The sequence below is a fragment of the Xiphophorus hellerii genome, chromosome 1 (genome assembly GCF_003331165.1).
Source record: "Xiphophorus hellerii strain 12219 chromosome 1, Xiphophorus_hellerii-4.1, whole genome shotgun sequence".
In the NCBI taxonomy this organism is placed as follows: domain Eukaryota; kingdom Metazoa; phylum Chordata; class Actinopteri; order Cyprinodontiformes; family Poeciliidae; genus Xiphophorus; species Xiphophorus hellerii.
Window position 1 is genome coordinate 10,398,803 of NC_045672.1, and position 20,960 is coordinate 10,419,762.

Genomic DNA, 20,960 nt, shown 5'->3' on the forward strand with positions numbered 1-20,960 from the left:
ACAGCATTTGGTCTGGCTGGTTTATCAGCACCGTCCTGGAACAAAACGATAAGCGGTGAAGACCAAAAGGGCGTGGAAGGAGTTGTCACCAACCACAGCCAACTGTTGACGACAATACGGCCAATAGGGGGAGATGATGCACGCGAACTCAGTTTATAGTCAATAGTATTCTGAAAGGAAGTGCTATTCCGAACGAGACAAGAAAGGGAGATTAGACAAGACAGGGTTGGATGTTTATTATTTTGTATGTATTGAATGGCGTCTGTGACTCAAGATTATCTTCATTTGCTCCCACACACACATACACACACGCCCCCCTCCCCACGCTCACGCACACATACACAAAGAAATCCCACCAGAGAGACAAACAGATATTCCGAAAGCCCTTAAAACATAAAACTCTTTTCACACAATTTCAACCTCATACAGTGTTTCAGCCAATCTCTGACACAAAATGTAAACATATGCGCACTCTAAATGGAGTGCCAACCACAAGTAAACCAAACATATGTTTATAGTGCTAAATGTGGATTTTTGCACTCTCTAGTGACGGCTTGTGGTACTGTTATACCGTCCAGATTTTACAATTGTGCTCAAACGCGGATTTGTTTTTCGTTTTTCCATTAGGAAAAAATAGGTTCAGATTTTTATTTTTTTTTTTCAAGTAGAGACAACAAGTCAAAGCCTGTGCTGTTTTCTAACTCTCAATGGAGACATTTAAGTACAAAACAACTTGAACTTCTGATTACAAGTAATACTTGAGTTTCTCTGTGCATGAAACAGACTGACTAAAGTAGCTTATTTGTATGCGTTTAATTATTTTATACTGTTACCAAGCAACAGCTAGGCATCTGTTTCTAAGCAGACCCCTTTGAATTTATTATTGCACAAAATGTGAAGCTCGCAGAGTCCTCACTATCCGGCCTCATTTACTGCAATTAACACCTCCTTCTTACTTTTTCTACCCACGTTTTAGACTGTCCACTTCTCCCTTCTCTTTCACTTATATACATTTATATTTCATTTTTATACAAGTATAACAATTCAGGTGTTTTATCTGCGTTGTTGTATTTTATTTTAAATCGCGCCCCCTTTTTCTCGCCTCTGTTCAAATCTGGATTCCACGTAAACGTTTCGTTTACAATACTTTCTGCTAAACCCAGCTATTGTGTCGAATTTGATCTCTCGTACAGGAAGTCACTGTTTTTTCTAGTGCTGGCTTAACAATACTGCCATCAAAACACTTCAGCTTTTTTTTTTTTTCCATTCATAGCCAAAACTGAGGTTCAGCTTGAACAGCTGTGCAGACTTCAGGTTTTGGTCAAACGCGTTACAGACGACAACTCTGTGACGCAGATGTCTTAATGTTTGGCAACAACCGACCAAAGAAACGACCTTTTTCAACCATTTTTTTTAAACATCTCAGGATTCCTCCGTCAGCTGTACAAATGATCTCCATTTATCCAACCTTCTCAGCTTTGTTTCCATCCGATCTACTCCAGTCTCCCCCTTTTTCCCATCCCTCTCTCTGATGGGCACAAGACACCAAACACATGGAAAAACGTATTCAGGGTTCCTTTCTGACCCTGCTACAGAATGGATTTGGCACACGATGATCGACGCCTCGCTCCGGTGAGCGGAGGTGATATCACTTGAGCCCCTCGTCTGTGGTTTTGAACATGAGGATGGCGTTGGAGATCTTGAGGGCGGGCCCCAGCTTGATGCTCATTATCTTCACGATGTCGGTCTGGGTGAGCAGCAGCAAAGCTTCCCCGTCAATCATCTGGAGAAACACGGGCAGAGGTTAACGACAGGTTTTGTTTGTTGACAGTAGAGATCGGTGCGTATTTTTTTTTTTTTTTATAATCATTTGGTGGTCGTACCTCCTCTTTGAAGAGACGAGCCTGTTCTTCACAGCCAATCAAATTCTGGACGAACCTGAAGACCTGCAGAGATCCAGCGAAGACATTCCGAACGATCAAAACAGAGACAGTAATGACTCCATGAAAAGAAAGGTGAGCCGTAACGTTTGCCGACCTCATCGACACTCCATGCTGCCACCTGGCTGGCATGGATGCCCTGAACGCCCGGGAGCAGCTTACAGTGCTGCTCCCAGCAGAGAGACAGAGTCCGGTCGGACTGACCGGTCAGAGCCGACATGAACAGGGACGGGTACACTCCCTCTGCGGACATGTCTGGACAAAAAGAACAAGAAATGGACTGAGGACTAAAACAAGCCTACATGGGTAAAAAAAGGGCTCAACAGGAACAAAGTTAAAGATTTTAAAAATAAACATAAATCCTTTGACAAAAGGGTTTGACGCACTAACATCTGAATGGTCTATTGTCACTTCGTCATTATTTTTGTTTCTTATAAGTCAATATTTATTATATGATTTAAGCTTTTTAAAATACCGCATTTGCTATGCAGTCTATATGCAAATACATAGATATTAAATAACCAAATGCAGCTGTGAAGGAAAAAATTAATTAACAATATTTAATTACTTTGAATGTACACTTTATGATGTTTTTATTAAAAGTTTGCACTCAGTTGCAGATCAGCAGAACATTTGCTCTTCTGACCCTCCGCAAATAAGTGAAGAACAGGGTGTTCAGCGGTTAGAGATGTTAGACATGGCTAAGGTGACAAGCCTATTTTGTAGAAGTTCAGTTACTAGTATCTGTTCAGCCATCTGCAGAAAGGCCTTTTTGGAGAAACACATGTTTGGACACAGAAAGAAAGTAGAAGTTATCTATTACGTTTCGTTAGATAAACCTAAAAGGGTGTCTTATCCACAAGAAACACAGAAAATATGTCCAAAGTTGAGCTGTGAATGTGTATGCAACCCTGCTCAACTGAAACTCACAGATAAGTAACTTATAAATTTTTGCCTGACACTTGAGCCAGGGGGTGTGGCTACGTAATGTGTGATGTATCCTATGTAAATGAGGAGACGTTCAGGCCCCAAGTCAGAACTCATCCGATTCTCACTGAGATGTGAGCTTTGTATGTTTTCTCCAGTTGCAAATGTTAATTAAAGCTGTGTTTGTTTTCTCCTAAAGCTGAAGTTTGGTCTCAAATTTTGTGCAACTTAACACAGCCAGGTGAACAAATAAGAAAACCCAATGTAATATATTGAGTTCAAATGTTCACATGTTGCTGTCTAATCTTAATTTATGTATCTCTGGAAATTAATGTGATTTAATGACTATTAAAAACAAAAACTGACTTGGATTAACTTTAATAAAAGATCAACAAAATTGTAGTTTCTTGATGAGAACAAAGTTAGGACACCCCACCACTGTTACTCGTTTTAGTTAAAATAACTTCACCAGTCTTTGACATCAGTGTGAGGAAGGTTTTCCTTTCAGCTGCGAGATGTTTGAGGAGGAGTTTCTTAACATGTACAGATTGTTTCAATTCACCCCACACCATCTCAGTGAGATGAAGATCAGGGCTTTGACTATACCCAGGATTTTCCATTACTCATTTCTAAGCCAGTCTTTGTGGATTTCCTGGTATGTTCTACGTCATTGTCATGTTCCTTTACAGGCGTTCTCACATTTTCCTCTGGGACTCTCTGGGTGTTTGGTGCGTTCTATGATGCTGAGTTAGTTCCTGCTGCATCAAAGATTCCCCAAACCATCACACTTCCACCGCCGTGCTTCACAGTTAGTAGGAGGTTGATGACCTAGAATGCTGTCTTTGGTTTATCCCCCCAAAAATGTCCCCTGTTCTGGTGTCTAATTAATTCAGTTTTAGAGACATCTGTCCAATGAATGCTTATACTGCTTACATGTAGAAATAACAACAGACAAAACCTTACTCTGGTAGTCCCTCTGTTGGTTCTTTCTGTATTTGGGCGGACGGCCAATCCTTAAAACAAGAAAATATCTTTGTGACACTTGAATAAAACTTCCAGTCATTAGAAGCACACATATTTATGCATACGGGTTTCTACCTGCCACGGTAATGAGTTTTCTTAGTCCTCTGGCTGATGAAGAGGTTTCTCTTGCACTCGGAGTCCGACAGGTCGGCCTTCAGCCTTCCCTGGTTGCGCTCGGCCAACGGGCAGCCGGATATGCAGTGATGGGCCGTGAACCGACCGGTCACATGACCTGAACCATCACAACCCGGGGTTGGGCACTTCCTGTTTCAAAGACAGAGCCCCAAATGAAAATCTGCATCCAGAGAAGTAAAAGGACTTGCTACATAATTTACTTTTTTTTTTTTAATCATTTCAGTTTCCACATCTAGACACTTAATGTTTGGTTATGAATCAATTTTTCAGATGTTGACATTTTTTAGATTTTAGAATAGAAAGAAATGGTTCCAGTGACAGCTATAGATATAATAAATATATTTACGTTTCAATTTTCATTGGTAGCATTCAAACAGATCAATTCTTACATTTATCAGCTCAACAATTTGCTCCAGATTCTTTCTTTTTTTCAGTGATGTGTTATTATGCTTCAGCTCAAAGCAAAAAGTGTTTAAAAATGTGCAGTTTTTTTATATCACTAGATGAGCAGGTTAGCTCATTTCTGACCTGTTGTGGAAACTATACTTGTTGGTTCTGGGGTGGCTGATGGGTTTGCAAGGGACCGTGGTGGGGTAGGTGTTCTGACCCATAGCAGGAGGCTCTCTCACACCTAAATGTTTACAAAAAAACATGGTGAATAACCACATAAACAGTGAACAAACGTGGTATTATCCTAAATCCTGAATGTGGCCCAGTCCTGTAAAGATCGAATTTGTATCACTGAAGAGTTCTTCTGTCCTTTTTTTTTAACTCGAAAATGTTTCAGGTCATCAATTTAATATCCTAAAAATAGAAGCTGGGTGAAAACAAAATGCAGTTTTTACATGTGAAAAAGTAAATCTAAATATACTAACTGGTGACAAATATGTATGAGACCTCGCAATAAGGTATTTACATCACTGAGGAGGAGTTTTGGCCCACTCTGTTTTCCAGATTTGGTTTAATTCAGCCATGTCGCAGGACTCTGGGATGACCTTCTTAGTTCACAGTAATGCATCAAAGTCAGTCTTGCAGATGTGGTTTGGATAACTACCCTGCTGCATAACCAAATCTCACTGGACCTTTAAGATCATGAACCAATAGCTGAACTTTCTGCTTCGGGGTTTTCTGCTTCAAAGTTTCAGTTCCAGCAAATAATGCAAGAAAGCAACTCCAAACCATCATACTGTCATCACCGTGTTAAACTGTCTTCAACAGGTCCCTTTGTCTAAAATGCTGTGGTTAGATTTTCACTAACTGTTCCATATGTTTCCTATGTACAGATAACAGCTCTCACTATAGTTCACTGGAGACCCTGAGCCTTAGAAACAGGCTTTGTAACACTTCCCAAAATGACGATCTAAATTCCTTTGTTTCTCATCCCCGACTGAGACCTTATGTGTTGCTTTTGAGATGTTTTGGTCTGCTTCATCTTGTCAGACAGGTTATTTTTAAGTTGCATCTTCATTTTACAAGTCTGGCTGTAATCAAACTTTTGATATTGAAACCAAATCAAATATACGTGGTGAATTTATCACAGTTACATCAAGACTTAAAAAGGAGGAGTGGTTTGGGATGCTATTTCTCTTAATAAATGTAGTCATTATTTGAGATATACTTTTTGTATTTACCCAGATTATCTTTACCTTAATTCCCTCAAATAGCCATTTTAGAGACAAAAAACATGAAAAGGGGAGAAATCTGGAAGGATTACAGTACTAGATAGAAACGAACATGCTTTCAAAGCAACACAGAGTCATAAGTTCCTGTTGTTACCATGCGGCTTGCTGACTTTTAGCGTCCCGAGGAGGAACTTTCAGAGGGTGGCCAGTCGCTTCGCACCATCCTGCTGGGTGGATGTCTGGGTGATCTGAGTCCATCCACTCGTCATAGATGTGACTCCAACCATCATAATGCACCTGGGAAAAGAGAAACAAACGAAGTGAAGTCATGAGACAAACATTCAAAATGAACACGGCTGAGCCTGAAACGTCGACTCCAAAATGTGATGTCAAGTAGATCAATCAGGGTTTTATAAAATCACACAGGTGCGCTACTCAGATGAAGAGTGCTACCTTAATGCGATGAGTCTCCACTTCTTCCACTGTCGCCACTCTGATCAGACCAGGACTTCTCTTGTCCACGGCCTCCAGTTTCATCTGAGGCTGGAAGCTGTGAGGCGGCCTCTGCAAAACGAGTAAACTTACAGCAAACATGTCAAACGTATTCTAAAAAAATAGAAAAGAAAAATAAGAAAAACAGTTGTTGCTTTTCTTTATATACTCACCACCCTAAAGGCGTCGGCAGCCACAGCCTTGGAGCCGGTCTCCTCCAGGTACCGAGACCAGGAAAACTGTCCGGGATCGGGATAATCTGGTGCCGCAGAAAACACTTTTTATGGTGTGAATATGTACTTTTTACTTCCTGTCAACAACAACTGTTCAACAATTGTGAACAAAGCATGTCCAAAATTCATATTAAGACCTTTTGATATTTTAACTAGAACTTCTTAGAGCACACAGGGGGAAAAAAAACAAAAAAACATAAGAAAATAATGTCTAGATGTAAAACGGATTTAAACCACATTTTCAGAAATCAGATCAGGTGCTTCATTTATGAAAGTAAAAGGTGAACAAAAAAATGGCAAAGAACATGAAGGATGGGTAAATGTGGTTATTTTGGGTATTTGAAATTAGTTATAGATGTAATTATTACTGGTAATATTGTGCTGGTCACCTTGGGGCGGCGTTAGCGGAAGGTTCCTCTCCTGGCACCAACCAACAGGATGGATGTATGGGCTGCTGGCATCACACCTGCACAGGTTAAAATCAGAATGAACTGAAGTGCGGAAAAAAACAAAACTGAGTTGCTAGTGTAAGACAAGAATTGTACTTTAAACAATTATTCACTGGCAGTCCATGTATTCTGTGTGTTGAAGATTCTGGTGGTTATTTCATGCCCTTAAATGAACCAATTCTTACCAAAGTATCTAAAATATGATGTGTACGTTTATTTTTTGGTTGTATTTCTACAACCCATAGAAATGAGTAAAGAAATCTATAAGTGGACGGTCATTTGTCACCATATTTCCTTATAAACAAATCAAACAGGTTTCACTAATCAGTTGATGAAGCGTCACCTGGTGGGTATGAATTCATGCATGGTACAAACTGTCAATATTGAAAATAAAAAAAATGTCAGATATGGGATAGCATGAGGGCCCTTTGAACCTTTTGCTGCATGTCTTTTCTACTCTCTCTGCCCACTCCCTTTCTGATTACACCGAGTTACAAAAAATATTTTTTGGAAGTTGTCTATTTTTTTTAACTGAATTAGGACTATTTTGCACCTCTGAATCAAAATAGTTACATCCATTTTTCTCAATCAGGTCAAGTTTGTATTCTAATTTGAGTTAGAGAAACCCGATCCTCTGACTAAGTTGATTACATTTTTGTGACATAATCAGTTCATTTCCGTTAATATTTCTCATCCAGAAAAGGCTTTAGGAGAAAAAAAGAGTGTGTTAATTAAATGTTGCAAACTTGGATTTCTGTAAACTGAATAGTAAACACTGATAAGGGTAAGTATGTGTGAATTGAAAATTACGTCTTCATTGTGCAAAATTCTCCGTCTCTTTTATGTCCTGATTGATCATCAATCATTGATCCCAGATTCTCAGGAAACCAATTCATGTGTGAGAACAAGTCATGCATTCTGATGCTCATGTTGCATCCATAGTTCAGAAAGTCGACCTGATTGAGAACAAAGCAATGTGATTTTTGGATTCAGTCATTCAAAATGACTCTAAAACAGTTGAAAAACCCCAGGACATATTTTTTGGCTGTTGACCAGAGTTATGAATAAAAAGCCAATAGCGCCAATAAAAAATCTTCAAAGGAAAAATGTAGATATAAAATAACCAAATGAGAAGACAAAAAAGGCCAAAATGACCTGCAGAGTCCAAGAGCTTACCAGTAGTCGTACGTATCATCCCAGTTGTCAAAATGAACCAGAAAACGGTCGTCGACCACGTCTGTGACGGTTGCCACGCAGATGAGCGAGGGATTCATCCGGTCGACGGCTTCCAGCTTCATTCCTGTCTCAAAACCACACTTTACATCCGTCTGAGCAACGAGCACAAAGAACAGGAAGGTATAGGTAAGTGTTGTTCAACTTACAGACAAACACGTCGGGATTAACTAAGACAAATAAAAACAGCAAAGTAAAGGCAATTGATATAGAGATTTCTTTCTTATTTCAAGCACCACCATCTCTCTAAATTTCACAAACATTTAGTAACTATATCTTAATCCAAGTAAAAAATGCACAACGAAAACAGAATTCAGTTTCCTGGCGCTGAACCTGTCAGCTCCTGGTGTTTGCAGCTCATATGCGCAGCCATGAATCATACTGTGGAGTGGCACTTACCCTCCCAGGACTGGCAAAAAGTTCTTTGGGAGCAACTTGAGCTTTAGTCATCCTCAGATAGTTGGTCCACGTGAACTCCTCCTCCTTACAACCTGCAGAAACAACAGGGAGACAGGGATGGCACATGGAGCGTCAGCTTCCAAATCTTTAGAGGTAATTATCCTGTTTTTATATTTGCTTACACTGTAGCATGGCACTGCTTCTTTATACAAATTACTTTAAAACCTTATTTTTATACATTTAAGATGAAGGAATTGACAAATGCCAACATAGAAATATCAGCTACTACTTTGCTAACACTCACACAAAAGTATATTTATTCCCTGCCTTTAATTACTGGAAAAAAACTATTTCCTTATGTATTCATTTCAGCTGGTTAACTTTTTAATTTTTTTTATTAGTTGAGTAAACCCCAAATATGGCTCCAATATGAAAAAATAAATAAATATTGACAGAAGGCTGCACATTTTGGCTAAATGTTTGAAAAAAATGAGAAAACGCTTTTTTTTACAGCTGAATTATTTGGTCAAAATACAAAAGAAACAAAATAAAAAGAGTCGTGAAATTTCTGTGACCCTTTTTGGTGGACTGGTGAGGTTTACAGATGCCATGACCTCTGACCTTTTGGAGTGTGCAGCTTGTGCTCTCCCGTGCTCTCGCACCAGCCTGCCGGGTGGATGTCGGGAGAGTTGGCGTTCACCCAGAAGTCGTGGCAGTCAGAGTAACCGTCAAAATGGAGCCGCAGCCGGTAACCGCACACCTGCAGCGCGAACACACACGTTAGAGCGGCAAAACCCGGAGGAGGCCGCCTGACCCCCATCCTGCTCTGACCGCTCCGTGAATGAGCCGCGATTTGTCAATCGACGTTGCTCATCGTGGACTTTGTGAGCGACAGTCTGAATGTATGATTGCACGTGTGGCTCACCTCAGCCACGGTCAGGACGAAGTACATGGAAGGATGCTGTGGGTCGATGCCTTCCAGCTTCATCCCCTGCTTGAAGCCGTTCTTCACAGTGGGGACGCTCTGCGCCTGAACGCACAGTGAGAACAAACTCGTCACTCACTTCAGCACAGATAAAAGATACACCGATGAAGACGAAATTGTTGGTTCCCCTGAGAAAATGGCATAGAAACCTTTAAATATGTTTTTTTTTTTTTTTCTCACACAGAACAGTTTAGAAAGATGCAACCTGCCCCCTTTTTTCGGCAGGAGGGAAAAATCGGAGCAATCTCATTAAAAAAACCCGCAACTATAGCATTTTAATTATTGTGAGTTAATTTTTCTAGGAGCTTTGGATTAGAAATCTATGACTTTCTGTTTCCCAGTGGTTGAAATAAGAGACGATTCAGAGGTCAAATTTCTCCAAGCTGTCGGCCGCTCGGCTGAAAGAGGAACTAAATTATCTTTCCATCAGACACAATGAAGGTTATAGCGGAGGAAGTAAAGAAAAGTCTCTACAAGCTTCTGACATTTTAAACGTCAAACTTTTTCAAATTCTTACATTTAACACTAAAGTTCTTCTTATTTAATATTTTAATATGATTTTCATTCAAAGAACAAATTTATTTCTGAAAGGGAATGACACAGACCACCTCATAAAATGTTAAAAGATTATTAGTTTTCTAAAAACAACAAAAAAAAAAACTGAAAATGTTTTTCATTTATTCCCACTGACATTTTGTTGATTTATCTTTAGTGATGACCTCAAACTCCTATGTATGTAGAAGTTCTTTACCTGCAGAACTAAAACTCAACGTTCATAATTTTACATCAAACCAGAGGCAGTTTCTAAAGGAGCGTTAACTATGAACACTATGTTTATTCAAGTTGATTGTTTTAGAGGGTTTTATTTAAACATAATTGTTGTTTAATATGCATTTTAATGTGACTTAGAACTATAAATGTTACAGTTCGTGGCACTTAATAATAGCTTATACTTTTTTCTATACAATTAAAGTCATACGAGAAATAAAGAAACAAAACTGACTGCTGGAGAACTGCAGGAAAGAGTGAATCAGATTGGATTACATTAGATGCTATCTACATGCCAGCTGGCTGTTTAGCAGCTGCAGGGTAAGAACTCTGCATCTTCCTTGCCCAAACACACACATATGGACAGACACTTACACACACCCTCCACACCAGGACATTTAAAAACAGATTAAAAACACAAAATGCAAACACATTCTCTTTAAAAATAAACCCCCTCAAACTCCACAGAAATATGACGTAAGATACATCTCAAAGGTAAATATTTTTCCTGTATTTCCTCTTATTCTTGGATGAGTTGCTATATTATATTTATGCTACAAGTTATAAAAAGAAAGCGAAGGATACCTCATGGAAGAGCTTGTTGGGAGCAGCAACAGATTTGGTTTCCTCCAGATACTGAGTCCAGGTCCATTGTTCAGTTTTACTGTCTCCACCTTCTCAAAACAATATAAATCAGAGTATTTCTTTATGAGATGCATATCTGAAGATTTTGTTATAAGACTAAAATGAAACTACAGACAGAGAAGCATAATGGACATAATTAAATATTGACTGGAATGGAAGAAGGCAGGAAAAGCGAAGGAGTCGGCTCTAAAAATCTTGAGTAAATTGCCAGATTAACAAATTATTATCCGCTATTTTATTCATCGCGTCATTTTGCAAATTTGAAACTTAAATCCAGCATTTTCAAGCACAAGAATGGGAAAAGGAAACAATAACCTCCTCTGATGAGTCGACCATCTGCTTTAGAATAATCCATCTTCTCATCCTAGAAAATATGTTTGAAATGAATTAAACACAGAAATTCTCTTACAGAAAAAAGAAGATATTTTATCTGAAAGCACATCTTGAAACCGAAACCTATAAATTCCCACAGGAAGCGTCACACTAAATGAAGAGGAAATAGAGAGCGAACTGCTGTCCCACCGTTCCCTCCATGTCAGAGTCTTCCTCGGACGGACTCAAGTACTCCTTCCTCTTCCTCTTCCTCATGGGTTTCAGGTGGTCTGGGTTCAGAGAGGAGACCCTCCCACCTGCAGGCACCTTCTCCACGCTGACACTTCTCCTAAGGCAAGTGAGAAATGTGATGCAAAAAATCAAACTTCCCTTCAGGAAACGAGATGAAGTCGCGATGAATTGCGCTGTTTTGTATTGAATTCAAATTTGACTAAAACGTGCTGAACTCATTAATCGAATGCGATACACTGGAAGAAAATTCATTAGAACTGATGTAACTGGGTTAGAATGAAGTAAATTTGATTAAATATGAATTTGATTCATGTGACCAGAATTAATTGGGTTGAATTTGCTTGCACAAAAAAAAAAAAAAAAAGAAAAAATCTCAAAGCTTGTTTTGTAAGCATACTTGTCCGAGACAGGGTCCCTGCGGAGCTCCTCCGCGTAGCTCCTTTGTGCTCTTGGATCGTGGTTCTGTTGCTCCGGCCCCACCTGGGCCTCGGGTTTGACAGGAACCAGCCTCTCTGGCTCCACAGCAGCGGCGGCGGCGGCTCTCACGGTACCGACAGGGACAGACACTTCTGGGGCTGAGAGGAATTAAAGATTCATATCCAGTTCACGGAAAACCGCATTTGTCTTGTTATTGCCGAACGACGTTGTGGACATGCAGCTGCAGCCTCTTGACTTCTCCACAGGAGCTCTGCTGCAGCTCGTGTAATTGTTGCTCATCTGCGCTTCATTCAGTGCGCACACGGTAGGATCACTGAATGGAGAAAATATTATACGTATACAGGAAATAGCAGCGTTTCAGTGTAACCGGTGTAACCGGCAGCAAAATGAAATACACTTAGCATTACGGAACAGTATTTAATGCTGCTTGGTTCAGTGACATAAGCCCATATTTAAATTATTTTGCAGCTCATTTTCTGCTGTTTGGCTCCAGATACCAGTCAGAACTATCTTTAGAAGCACTAAAATGTAAAATTAGTCAAATATAAGCAACATGAAATCTATTCAGTTTTATGGTTCAATCAGCTAGTTTTAACAATAATGCTGAGGCAGCATCCCGTTCACAGCAACCAGCTGGACGAATCACTAAATGGCTATTTTATTGCTTTATAAGCATTTAGACAATATTTACCAAATTCAGTTCAAATGTAAAATGCCTAGACTGGGCTTACCTCCAGCTGGAATATTCAACACAGGTTAAACTACGTTTATGATCTGTGAAAGCTGTAATGCATTTGTAAAAATATAAAAAAGTGAACAATTCCCCTGGTATTTTTGATATTTACACCAATGAAAACTTTATTTCATAAACTGAATAAATTTCAACTAGATTATTCTTCATGCATTACAGGCCTTTTAATGGTCTGCGAAATTGTAAAATATCTTTTTGAGCATTTATGTCGTTTTGGAGGAACGCTGGTTCGCACTCTGGATTAGTCTAACACAATAAAGAGTTTCCATTATTGTTAGCACAGCCAAATATTTACTGTTTCCATCCTGCCTATAAATATAAATACATCCCAATTTAAATCCTGGTTGTAATATCTGGTACATTTGTATTTTTATATGGTGTAAAAAGTGAAACGTTTTCATTAAAATGCTGTATTTTGTCTTTGTTTCCAGTGGTTTGGTGACTCTACCTGGTTTGTCCGGAGGGCTTTCTGCCTCGATGGATCGTCCAGAAGTCCCTGCTGCTGGGTCAGTGGGGACGCTGGTGGTCCCTGGCGTTATCAGCGTGCTCAGCGTGCCTACATCACTCACACAGAACTGCAATGTGCACAGAAGAGGGACCGTTTGTGAAAATGAGTCCGACTTTTGGCCTCTGACGCAGTCACAGGATGCGTAAAACTATTTCTGATATAATTCTGGCTCTTTCTGCTCCACAAAAAGATTCGATGAATCGCATTATGTAGAAAAGCAACTAACTAAACATGTAGAAGAACCTGCTTTTATTAACATAACTCCCTAAAAGCTAACATGCACCGGTCCTTCTGTTTCTGTTTCTCTGTGCACTGAACACTTCAAAGCATCAGATCAGAAACAGGATCTCACCTTGAGGTTGCTACTGGGCAGAATGGCCATCCCCTCCTTCCACTCGAGGACATGGACGATGCTACAAGCCCCCCCAACCTGTGCTGTCAGGGTGGGAGCAGCTATCTCATTTGGTCTGCTGCCTTTACCTGGGTTTGCCACAGCGAGGGCTTGAGTGAGTTCCACTTTCTGGTGACCAGGAGGAGCTGCAGGAAACACAACATGCATCCCTGTAAGTGCGTCGTTTCTTACTGCGATCAACGAAAGTAACCGCTTGGCGTCATGTCAGAGAAAGGATATCGCTATTAGCTAAAATAGAGATAATTTCGTCATGTGACGTAAATGTAAATTTACAGAACGTGGAGCGCAACCATGTAAACTCAACTTACAGAGCACAATATCAAGACCTCTATCAATTACTCTCAAAATGCAATCTTCTTCCCTGAAGATTAATTTTTCTGTTCATCTCAGTTTTCCATCGCCATGTGAAAACAAAAATAAAACTCTGTTCATTTTACATCACAAACAGGTATAATTTAAATCCAATTGAGTCCACTTTAATTTTATTTCATATATTTCAGTAACAACAGTAATAGTGGTCTAATAGTGCAATAGTGTTCGTTTCAAGAACTTTTCACAAACTGAAGGAAGTGCGGGTGGCGGCTAACGCTGCGCTTTCCTTTAACATTTTTCATAAAATGGCTGTTGTGCTTCTTTAACAATGTAAGAACCCAGCAGCATGAGTTAGATGAACTAAAACACTAACTGCAGCTCATTGACGTATCATTGTACCTGGCAAGAGGAGAGCTGTGGTGGTGGTGGCGTGGGGCATGGCTCGTGCTTTCTTGGCGACATTGTCGCAGATGAGGATGGTCTCGCCGGCAGGTGAGGGCGACGGGTCAGTAGTTGTGCCATCAGCTTCTTTGGATTGAGTGTCCATGTTTACTTTGCCACTCATATTGGTGGCTCCCTGTTTCCTGTGTTGGACCGCTGGAAAGACAATAAACAAAACAAACAAACAAAACAAAAAATGCGTTAAAAGACTAAGAGGTTTATAATGACTTGCAAATTTTTATTATTATTATTATTATTATGAAAAAGTTTCAAAGCACTCAGGTTCCCAAAGGTTCAGTCCGACTGGAAGTCTCTGAGAATCAGATTCCAAGTCCTTTGTGGTAATGGATTGAACTGTAGGGTAATAATTTTACCTAACCATATCACTGATCAATTAACTTTGTTCTTTGGTTCTTGCGATGTTGTTTGTCCACTAATGTTCTCAAACAAACCTCAGAAAACTTCGCAGAGCAAATCTGTCTCAATACACACAACTAGGTGACTTCTGAAGTGAGTTGGCTTCACTGGATTGCATTTAGGGGCATCAGAGCAAAAAAGGGCCGCATTCAAATGCATGCCACACTTTTTAGATTTATGTGAAACATGCCTTAGTGATCATTTTCCTTACACTTCCCAAATTATCCACTACTTTATGTTGGGTCTTTGTCAACATTTTAAAAAGGTCAAGGAGTATTGATATGGAATGTCACGTTTAACCAAAAGAAAATCTATCATTTTTGTTCCCTGTTTTACTTTTTAAGGATTTGTTGACCTTAATCCATGTTGCAGACTGTGATAGACTTGATGCCAAAACTGTCTTTGAATGGTAGTCTGTTCACAGAAGCAACATTTATTAAAAAATAAAAATGAACCCAGAAATAACGGTTCAATAAAAATAATAATAATAAAAAAAATAACATAGTCAGTCCTAGAGGAACGCTGAATTTACTTTCATAAAACTACAAAACAGCCAGCGACCATAATGACTTCCAAACAACCATCCATTACATCCAATAAAATAAGGCAACAATGGTGACACGCCAATATTTACGCGCAAGCTTTCAAGTTCACACACACACATACACAAAAATACAGCATTTCAGTTAAAATGGCGGAGGTTCTGAAATCCACAAACCAAAAAATTGTGGAAAACCAAAACACTAAGTCCTTTAAAACCCACAATTGTATACAAAAAAAGAACCTACCAATTTCGCCATAAGCATCTTTAATGAATTAGTATTATCTTACCCATACAACGTTAAGCATGTCGGACACCGTAGTAACAAAAATGCAGCAGCCTAGTTTTATTATTTTAAAGATTAAGTCTTCAGGCCATAATTAATCAGATAATTGTTTTCTCCCCCCCCTCTTATATCGAAAAGGCTTTTGGTTGAATACATCCACACCGTAAAAAAAGGATGTACCTAATGGACATTTTAAAAATAAAGCAAGCAAGCGCACAAACCGGAGCCTTTTCTTGTGAGGCCAGGTGAATAGTATTTCCTTGTCCGCTTTAAAATAGTTATAAATGTGAAAGTAAAGGCGTTGGCAACATTTAGGAAACTGACATTTGGCTTACCAGCGCTGCTTTCCTGCGGCTCCGGGGCTCAATTTGCGCATGCGCGCAGCTACAACACAGTAGCTGATCGCTTATTTATTTTCCTAACGACAGAAGGACTTCTTTAGCAAGCTCTCCATTTTTAACACTTCAGTGAACATATTCGGGTTTATCAAGTAAACTGCTTACCAGTCTGGATAGTCTATCATTTTTAAATAGACATTTGATCATAGAACAGGATATTTTCACAGCCAGAGCCACTTTCAAGACAGACCACTTATATAATTAGCACGATATAGGTCACGTCAATACTGCAGTCAATTCTTTTTTTTTTCCCAATAAAGCACGTCACATGTTCTTTTTAAGATCTTTAATTGAACATACAATTTAAAAAAAAAAAACATTTTATTTAGTCATTGAGGGGAAAGATAAACTGTTGGGACAAAATTACGATGCTGAATTCAGCTCGTCATTTCCGACACCAACAGAAATGCACAATATCCGAATTCAATTGTTTTAACCTGAAGAACTCCTGTAGGAGCATCACACCTCAAACCAGGGCAAAGAAAGGAACAAGCGTGGAAAATAAAATGAAAAGGGCAGTACCCAGAGCAGCTATTGTCAGGAAAGTATATCAGCATTATTGTCTACCCTCACTCAATTTAACCATTGCCTCAATATTTCTAAGAATTTAGAAAAAAAGAAATACACCCTAGCAGAGCTTATGAACAATTTTATTAAGAAAAGGATAACCAACTACCATAACTACAACGCAAGATGTTCAAAAGTACAACAAACTTTTCACAATGCAATTATGAAGTTTAATAGTACACGCTCTTGTGTCCTCCCGCAAAAAAACAGAAATGAAAAGGCCCATCAGAGCAGAAACTGCATCAGGCATCCAACAATTCACTCATAACTGTGCACTTCATAAAACTTGAACATAAAAAATTCTTTATATAATCCGGGAAAGTAAGAATGATGGTAAATTGTACACAGTGTGCCACAAGCAAATTTACTGGTAACAGTGACCAAAGAATATTAAACGTTGTTCGTATAAAGCCAGAAAAGATTTTATTGAAAACAGACTTAAAATAATAATAATTAAAAAAAAATTAATCTGTGGGCTAGAAAATGAGTCTCAAGTGGAAGACTACTCAAAACTTGGGATCAGAAATCTTTTACATAGGCAGGTTTCCAAAAACAGCCTTGACAATGTGCATTCATTGATGGCATGTCAAAACAGCACACTCTGAAGAGAAAAGGTAAGGAAGCAGAAGCCTGTGACACTGCTCGCTATTTACAGCATTATAATAAAACTCAAAAAAGAAAAAAAAGGAGGAAGGGGAAAATGTTTTCCACATCTAATCTTGAGAGGCTGATCTAGATCGAGATCGAGACCTTGAGCGGGAGACTGAGCGGGACGCTGAACTGCTTCTCTCTGGATTTAGATCGGCGTTCGTCTTCCTGTGGGGACGGGGAGCGGGACGCTGATTTGGCAGTGCGCTCCTCTTTACCGTTCTCTACAGGGGAAGCGGAACGGCTGCGGGACTTCTTGTTGTTGTCTTCACCAGCACCAACATCCATCTCCTTGGATCTGCTACGAGAATCCCGCTCCGACTTGACCTTAGAACGGCTCTTAGAGCGGGACTTTGATTTCCGGTCGGCTGAACGGGAACGAGATTTCTGTGAGCGTGAGCGAGATTTGGACTTATGGGATCCAGAACGAGATCTGTTGGTGCGAGAGCGCGATTTCCGTTCTCCCGACTTAGGAACGAGACTTTCTCTCAGACCTCGAGCGAGAATGATGCCCTCTCTTGTTGCTACGGGAACGAGACCTAATGGGGAGAAAGAAATCATTTTGTAGATTTGCTCAGATTGACAAAAACAAAAACTCTTACAGCTAACTCAAAACATTTCAATGTGAACTTACCTGGAGTGAGATCTGGAGTGACTCCTTGAGCTCCTGTGGCTTCTGCTGCGGGAGCGGCGGTGACTTCGAGATCTGACGACAGACAAGAAATCAAAACACATGACATCTCAAGTTAAGTCTACTTATTTATTTTAAATCAGAAGCTTGTTTTCCAGAGAAAAAAATAAAAAAATTTTGAAATCCACGAGTAATCCCACCTGGAGCGGCTGCCAGAGTAAGACCTTCGTTTACGAGGTCTGTCCTCCACCAATCGAATCTTTCGCCCATTGATGTCTGTGCCGTCTAACTTGTCCATGGCCCGTTTCATGTCAGAGTGAGTCCGGAACTCTATCACCCCTTCGTTGGTCCGCTCCTTGTGGGCGTCGGCATACGTCACCTCACCTGCCTGACGCATGAAGTCCTTCACGAGACAGAGACAAATGTAACGATGTGCTCACAGTTTCAGCATTCAACGCTTGACCAAGTAAATGAGAGAAGGAAAAAAAATGGCTTACCTTGAGGTCTTGCCAGCTGCAGCGGCTTGACAGGTTTTCCACAATGAGGCGGTACTCTGTACGGACTGGAGGGCCATACTTGTCCCTTCCAGAGCGGCTCCTGCTGCTGCTGCTGCTGCTGTAACCACTACCTTTAGAGACGACAGCACACACAAACATGCTTTAGAACAAACTAAAAGTGATACGGTCAAGAAAACTACTGGTCTGGACTACCGATTGAAAACAGGCCAGATCAAACTGGGGAATATATTCAAATAGGAGTCCCTCAGATCCCTATCTCCTTCACAGAGCTTCAGATAAGAGATTTTAACAGCCACTGCAAAGACTCTTTAAAAGTCTGTAGCATTCAGATTATAAAGATGCTTGCTGCTGCAAAGAACACCACTGATTCTAGTACCAGCAAAGCAAAGGCTTTTAACTAAAGTGCATATCTTATAAAATTGCTTTGGCTGGACAGTGATGTTCTTTCAGACCATCTGAACCCTGTAACAAAAAGAGAGGAGGCATCCACATGGTGTTTAGTCAAGGAGGCTGGCGAATTCAATTGAGTCTAAATGATACAATGACTTTTCTAAGCATTTCAAACTGGTACCTTACCAGATGCTAGTCTGGTGCACCCTTCTTCCCAGTTTTGCACTTACATATTTTCTTTAGATTGTAAGTTGTTCAACTACAGCCGATCCAGTCATGTTTGCGGTCAACATAGAAACCAATGGCAATCCTCACCATCACCCCTGGTCTATTGGCAAAAGGCTGCTGTCATCATGGCTTCCGGTTAGGTCAGCCAAGGATCAAGGGGGCAAAGGTCACACACACATTGTAAGGTGAAAGCCAAGGCCAAACGGGACAGGCAGTCATCTTAGCCAGTCATCTTTAGCCTCAATGGACTCTCAGCCTCAGCCCGCAGCTGGACTCTTTCAAATTGAAACATCAAGGACTTTTGTTAATGTTTAATATATAGAAAAATATAGAGAAATGCCAAAGTTAGCAAATACACAAATTAACGAAAAAGTGTTAGTTAAGTCCTAACCTCCAAGCACAATGTACACTTGCTATATTGGTTCAAATAATGTAAATATGAAGTAAATGAGTCAAAGAAATATTAGAAAGAATTTTAACTTACAAAATGGATTCAGTTTACACTATGAAGAGCACTATGGATCACCATACACCCTGACCTGCAGTTATTTGCTTCGTTCCCATCAAGGAGCCGCTGTTTAATGCAGGGCGGCCCATGATCAGGGGGAGCAAAAACTCACAGGTCAGCGACTATTAATGGAACTGAAAATAACTTTAGAGTGGGGTGGGATTTGACCTAAATAAAAAATAATAAATAAAAAAAGCCAAAGAAAACTGTAATATGACCACAGATGAGTTTGGGAAAACAAAGTACTTCCTTTAGTCAAACTACTGCTTACATACGTGAAGAAACTAAATCTAAAAACTGCAAAAAGTTTTAGATATTTTTTTCAGAAAAGCATGCACGAAATGCGTGTATCCCAGGGCTCTCAGTCAAAATTATTTACCTGGGAGAAAACATAAAATTAACAAATACGAGTCAACCAGACAACAAATGTTCAACAAATTTGATTGATCTATTGCTAAAAACTGTTCTCTTCGTACTCTACACTGGAACCTCACCCTGAAGGGAAGGGGGAAAGAGAATATGATGTAATAGATGGCACTTACTGCGCCCTCCGCCCCAGTAACCCCCACCGTAGCTATCTCGGTCTCGCCGTGGGCCCCGGGCATGCTCAACGATCACCCGTTCTCCGCACAAATCCTTTCCGTTCAGCTCATACACGGCATCGTCGGCATCCCGGTTGTCTTCAAACTCCACGAATCCATAGCTGCAGGAAAGAATGCAGTTCAACGTTAGGTCAGAGAACAACACTCCATCAAATAAGAGCAATTCAAAAACACACGACCAACATCAAGCGGCTAGCTCGGCTACCAAGGCCCACGCTAGCTCTCCAATGTAGAAAATACAAAGCCGCCATGTTGGCCATGCGACATTTGCTACACGGAGTCGCAAATCAGTTGATAAACCTTAAGTTTAACAATGTCTTTTCGGTCAAAATCAGCACATAACCTTTTAGGAAGCTAAATTTACCAACTGAAACAAAGAAATTTCGCGTTACAGCATTAGCACTTCCTGCACTTAACGTCGTTCAACATTAGCGGTTCCAAAGCTACGAGCAACGTTCGCCTATTCAGCCAAAACTCACCCATTTTTCAAGTCGATTTCCATTAGTTTTCCATATCCGCTGAAAAACCGCTGAATGTCCTTTTCGCGGACGTGATAACTTAGTCGTCCGATGTATACTCGAGGCATGTTTATTTGCTATTTCAGGCAACTCTGTTCTAGACTGTTCCTCAGAACTCCTAGCGTCGATTCAGTTGCTTCAGTCACAACCTCCGTTACGGCGGTGTTGCTCGAGGCCAAAGCCAGCCAATTAGAGGGAAGCCTAAAGACTGTGGTACTTCCTGTATGGAATTTTCAAAATAAATGACCCGATATTTTCCCGATGTATTCGGTAGAAATGTATGCGATTCTCTCATTTTAAACCGTTAAATGTTTTTAAAATGTGTTCCTTACAGTGAATATCCAAACTTTAGAGATGTTAGAACAAGTCAGTCAAGGTTAAGACCTAAATTCAATTGACATTCTCTAGCTAAACAGTTGAAGCCAGCTGTT

At 40.0% G+C, this 20,960-nt stretch overlaps 2 protein-coding genes across 2 annotated transcripts; both read right to left on the reverse strand.

Moving 5' to 3' along the window:
* Window positions 1-222: 222 nt before the first annotated feature.
* Window positions 223-15,988, reverse strand: l3mbtl1 (L3MBTL histone methyl-lysine binding protein 1). The gene is given in 23 exon segments (XM_032571059.1): window positions 223-1,783; window positions 1,884-1,946; window positions 2,038-2,195; window positions 3,831-3,880; window positions 3,966-4,154; window positions 4,554-4,656; window positions 5,802-5,808; window positions 5,810-5,944; window positions 6,101-6,211; window positions 6,313-6,398; window positions 6,762-6,838; window positions 7,998-8,149; window positions 8,454-8,545; window positions 9,075-9,213; window positions 9,379-9,483; window positions 10,792-10,880; window positions 11,167-11,215; window positions 11,374-11,512; window positions 11,813-11,990; window positions 13,053-13,179; window positions 13,465-13,649; window positions 14,236-14,433; window positions 15,857-15,988. Coding segments are annotated over 22 exon segments (2,535 nt in total). The 5' UTR covers window positions 14,402-14,433; window positions 15,857-15,988; the 3' UTR covers window positions 223-1,648.
* Window positions 15,989-16,190: 202 nt separating this feature from the next.
* Window positions 16,191-20,701, reverse strand: LOC116725187 (serine/arginine-rich splicing factor 6-like). Its single transcript, XM_032571098.1, is given in 7 exon segments — window positions 16,191-17,311; window positions 17,313-17,567; window positions 17,769-17,840; window positions 17,966-18,168; window positions 18,263-18,393; window positions 19,952-20,112; window positions 20,491-20,701. Coding segments are annotated over 7 exon segments (1,041 nt in total). The 5' UTR covers window positions 20,598-20,701; the 3' UTR covers window positions 16,191-17,199.
* Between the last annotated feature and the right edge of the window lie 259 nt (window positions 20,702-20,960).